Genomic DNA, 5,156 nt, shown 5'->3' with positions numbered 1-5,156 from the left:
TCTGAAACGCCCGGTCAAATGGCAATGATCGCGTACTCGCGAATCGTCAGGCGCGAACGGTTTTTCGCACACGTGGCAGTCTGTAGCGCTGTAAACGAATGTCGCGCTTTATGATGTCGTACATATCGTCGCACTCGATGTGATATATAAGACTATCCGTATCGGTATACATGACTTTACATTTTTCAAAGTCAGTTTTCAACAGCGGTGTCATGTACTCGTGATGAAATTCGTACAAACGTGTTTTAGATATATCAAGGATACACATACCCACGTAAATTGGCTTGTCGAACTTCACCTCGAGCTTGCGCATTTCAATCGCAACCAGATTCTCCGAGAAGACGCTTCGGCTGTGGAAATTCGGTTTCGCGATCAACGCCTCCACGCCATATCTGCCCTCCCATTCCGTTTTGAGCCGCACATCGACGCGATTGCGCACATTCTCTATGGTTTTGCCAAATACCGCGTTATTCATTAATTTGTACAAATTCTTCTCGAATTCGTTATTCGCCGATACTCTAAATTTCGTATTTTGTTCAATATAATCACGAAGCCAGGGAGATTGCGCAAATTGCAATACGCGATGAATTTTTGTAATACGGAGACCATGGCGAATACATTGCTGCAAATTGCGATAATGAATGACGTAACGTTTCTTATCGTACAGAGTCGCGAGGAGCTTCTCTTGCCGCTTGCCGGGCGGTTTATCGCGCGTCGGGCAGAACGGTAGGTCCGTGTGCGCGTCGTGAAGAGATTGAGGATACTCCAGCTCCACCTCGAGAATGTAACCATTCGAAGAATCTAACGCAACATCCATAACATTAAAATTGGTTATGTCGATGACCCATTCGAAATCTCTGTACGGCAATGGTTGACACATTGCCCAACCATACAAATTGTTTACATCGAAATACATCAAGTACGACGACGGTTTCGATGAATCGTATGACCGCATGTACTTGTTGTTGGCCCGCGCGTGTCTGTTGGAACACTGACTGAGACCACCGCGTGTACCGCGTTCGACGAACATGACCATGTCAATGTCCGTGAGCAGTTCGAAATTGATGCGAGTGTGTTTCAGCATCGCGTCCCACGTAAAACCGGGTAAAGTGTAATAGTACGCGGGATCGAGTCCGTAACTCGCGATGCAGCTGTCACGAAAGTTTTCAAATATATCGGCCAGCAACAAGACGTCAGTTTTCAAGTACAGATCACTGTACTCGCCGAGTGTTTGGATGGAGAACCGCTGCCATACGTTGACAGCGTGCGCGTAATCGCTCTCGGATACAGTGTCGTCTGTCAGCGAACTGTAAAACGATTCCCGCGGCGGTAAACGTGTCTCCTTCAACTTTTCAACGCAGTCAATGTATTCGTACGGAAAGACTCCTTTTCGCTTTAGTAAATCAAAATCTTCTGTGGCTAAATTGGGATATTCGCGCTGCATTATTCGTAGTTTTTCTTTGTCGAGATAAGACGCCAATTCTTCGAGACTGCCACTGAGAAATTTATAAGAATCGATGAATCGCAATTGTATGCAAATTTTTCGATTATTTTCCGTCTCTTCGGTGCTATTAACATATTTAGTAAACGAAATATACTTTTCTTTTGTAATCGGAAGTAAATATACGTCTCCAGCGAACATTGTAGCTATTTCTTTGATAATAAAATGCGAGTCGTAACCGGATAAATTGTGGAAAACTACGGGAATGCAATGCGAATCTTTGTAATTTAGATTGCAGTTTGAATGTGCGGGACCTCTGAAACGCCCGGTCAAATGGCAATGATCGCGTACTCGCGAATCGTCAGGCGCGAACGGTTTTTCGCACACGTGGCAGTCTGTAGCGCTGTTAAATTTTACCCAATCGTCTCGCGTCAAATTTGCCATGGGAACATTAGCGGACAGAGCAGACTTTACTTTATGCGCTAAATTTTCAAGTTGCTCGACGAACCACGTGACGCAGTTCTCACCGCGACGAAATTGATACGAAATGGATAACGATTCATTGTACGCGCAGTGTACATAGTATCCAATGCTGAACACCTTATGATGATGCTGAAAGCTAAGCTTTTTCAAATCCTCCTCCTCCTCCTTCTCCATCTTCTTCAGGGTACACTCAAGGTCGGCGTACACGACATAGGGCATTCGTTCTTTTCGATTGTAATTTTTGAAACTCAGCCACTTGTCGTTCTCGCTAGGTAATTTGATGGCACAGTCGTTTCTTTCTTGGCAGTCTATAACGTGAGCCTCCAACTTTTCGCTCCTATTAAAGTAGTGCAAACATCTGTAAAAAAAATATATATGTGTATATAATTTATTATTTTTCAAGAAATAGAGAGATAAAGTATTTTTCATTTATTTAATGATAATTTATATACCTATCGCAAAAGAATTTCTTATTCTTTGTCTTGTTCACTTGTTGACTCAAGAGGCGGGACAGATTTTTTATCCACACGAAATGACCCTCATTATTATTGTCCTGTAGATATAGCAGATTTACATGCTTCTCCTTCTTTTTTTCCGTGAGTCGAGTGTGTCGGATCGAGAGTCCTTTCTTCTCGTTCTCGTTATTGTCGATCACGCTAAACACGTTGATTGAGATTGTGTTGAGCTCTTCGAATTTCTCTATTTGATTCAACGTCATTGGGAACTCGATGCCATTCAAGTTCAATACTGTTGAATAAAGAGGATACGATGATTCCCGTTCCGTGTGACTTTTAGCCGGGTGCAGAGCGGCTACTACGGACCTCGCGAAACATGCATTGTCCTCGGATTTCACATTGACCACTGCTTTTTTCAACATAATTTCTCGCGGCAACTCGATGTTGCATCCCGCGTGCAAAGGATTGTGCTTGTTCACGTTAACTGTTAAATTCAGTATACGTGACAAGGTCCATCCGCTATCGCGTTCCTCGAATTCATCCAGCGACGCTAAGATAAGCTCGATAATGTGCAATTTGTACCACTCTTGTAAATTAGTGCATTGATAAAGTTCCTTGTTACTCGTGGTAATACTTTTATTAGCACGTTTGTCACCTGCTACAAATTCACCGTTAAACGCGGTGTTTATCTTGATGCTATTATGCATCTCCATAATCTGTCGCACATGCTTGAGAACAATTTCTTGCGCATCCTCGAGAAACCAAAGAGGTTCGATATATTTTGAATTTATAACGGCGCCGGTTAGTATACGACTTTTGAATGCAGTATCTATTTCCAGCCACCTGAGTCCCGCACTGTATTCGGCGCGGTTTACATGCACGAATCGTTCGCGCAAACTTTCTTTCAAATTTTCGGCTCGCGTGATATATGCGATCAATGATTGTTTCGCACCGGTCGTTAATCGCGGACGTTTACTTCGACTTCGTTCATTCACCGACTCGATAAACTCATCGCAACGCTGCTCCCATGCGATAAAATCTCGCGTGTTAGTCAGCCGAGCAGCTTGCCCCTCAAGGTCACGTATCATTTTCTCCGATTGTTCCATATTCTTTTCACACACGCACTGAGAAGTATAGTTTTTTTTTTTAAACTCTCGTTACCCTGTTAAATCTATAGTGTCAAATTTAACCTTATTTAAGTCGCCACTGCTCTTATTTAATATATGTATAGTACAACTTTTGTTAATCCTTGTGTGTGCAAATAGTAGCGAGAAACGTGAACGAATGCACGGATCGACAGAGACGAGAGAGACAAGAGAACGGACAGTGTATTTATACAAATTTACAATATTTTTAAATTTAAAATATTACAAAATTTATATATGAGGCGTATCTCACCAAACAAAATTGCAAATATACGCACACACTGTACAAATACACAAGCTTGTGCACGGTAAGAAGGTCTCGGTGCGACAAGGATTATTATAAGAGCGCGATCGATACAATTAAGTGAACTGCTACCGTTCGACTGATAAGCCGACAATCGAGATGTTACACCGTAATGTTAAGTCTCATGTATTTGTCTCTCGCGTTAGTGTGAGAACCAATTAGAAGGTTGCATTACTGTCTCTCCCCTCTCTCTTCCTTACATATCTATATTCTTTTAGAACATTCATTTTCTGAAAAATAGAGACCTTGGTAACAATGATGAAGTGGGAAATGCATCGATGCAATTGGAAGGTTGCATATATCACCACTGTCTCTCCTCTCTCTCTTCCTTATGTATATCTATTATTCTAGAATATTCGATCGACCATATAAAAAATAAAGCGGTAACAACGATGGTGCCGGAAATGCATCGATGCAACTAGAAGATTGCATCACCTTCTCTCTTCTTTACGTATATTTATTTTTCTAGAATATTCGCGACCTTCTAAAAAATATAGAGGCCCTCGATAATAACGATGAAACCGGAAATGCATCGATTGTCCAGCTAAAAGGTCGTCATTTAGAGCAAACAGCTGACCACGAGAGCTTTTCCGTCGACGATTAATTCTGAAAAAACTTGGAGCGTGAGCGAGAAATTTAAGTATTTCGTAATCTTACGTGAAAATTGTGTTATAAACAATTAACGCGTTGTGGCAAATCTTTTGAGCAAGAAATTCAATAACACTTCAATTGTAGTTTGCGAATTATATAATAGCTTACGCATCAGATAATATTATATATAATGGTTACACGAACAATAAATAAAGTAAAAGAAAATAAATGCGTTATACGTATATGATATATATATGTTATGTATAAGTCTTAAAATTATTTCTGTACTGTCTCTCTTTTCTTACGTCATCGATATTTATTTCTTTGAAATTACGCTGCGCACGGGCTACGGCGAACGACGGCGGCAGTGGCGGACCTTCTCCCCGCGCGCCCCATTTCTTAATATTTTCTATGGGAAAAAAATGTTTCAATCAGAACGTAGTCACTTCTTAAAAAAGAAGTGGACCAGGCTGAAAACTTGGCAGGGAAAAAGTCAGGGCAACGGCCTGTGACGTCACAAACGGTCAGGTTCAAAAATTTAGGGGAAAAAAGTCAGACTACGGCTCTGATGTGACGTATTTATCTCCCCTCGCTCCCCCTAAAAGTGAAAAATAAGTGGAAAAATATTGGCCAAGCAAGAAAAATGGCAGAAAAAATCTGGATCAGAATCCGCTTTGTATCCCTACACGGAAAGAACGATTTTGTTGAAAGGTCTAAAAATTTTGCTAAATACAGAT

General features: G+C 41.3%; 1 protein-coding gene across 1 annotated transcript; it reads right to left on the bottom strand.

The window, feature by feature from the left end:
• Positions 1 to 46: 46 nt before the first annotated feature.
• LOC105457338 lies at positions 47 to 3,835 on the bottom strand. The gene is made up of 2 exons (XM_011701955.1): positions 2,377 to 3,835; positions 47 to 2,282 (listed from the first exon to the last, which is right to left on the bottom strand). The coding sequence occupies exons 1-2, from the start codon at positions 3,483 to 3,485 to the stop codon at positions 47 to 49; spliced, it is 3,345 nt and encodes a 1,114-aa protein (XP_011700257.1). The 5' UTR covers positions 3,486 to 3,835.
• Positions 3,836 to 5,156: the final 1,321 nt, after the last annotated feature.

Source organism: Wasmannia auropunctata, unplaced genomic scaffold, assembly GCF_000956235.1.
Source record: "Wasmannia auropunctata unplaced genomic scaffold, wasmannia.A_1.0 LD335274.1, whole genome shotgun sequence".
NCBI lineage: Eukaryota > Metazoa > Arthropoda > Insecta > Hymenoptera > Formicidae > Wasmannia > Wasmannia auropunctata.
Note: the sequence above shows the minus strand (reverse complement) of the source record. Positions and strands in the feature narration are given on the sequence as shown.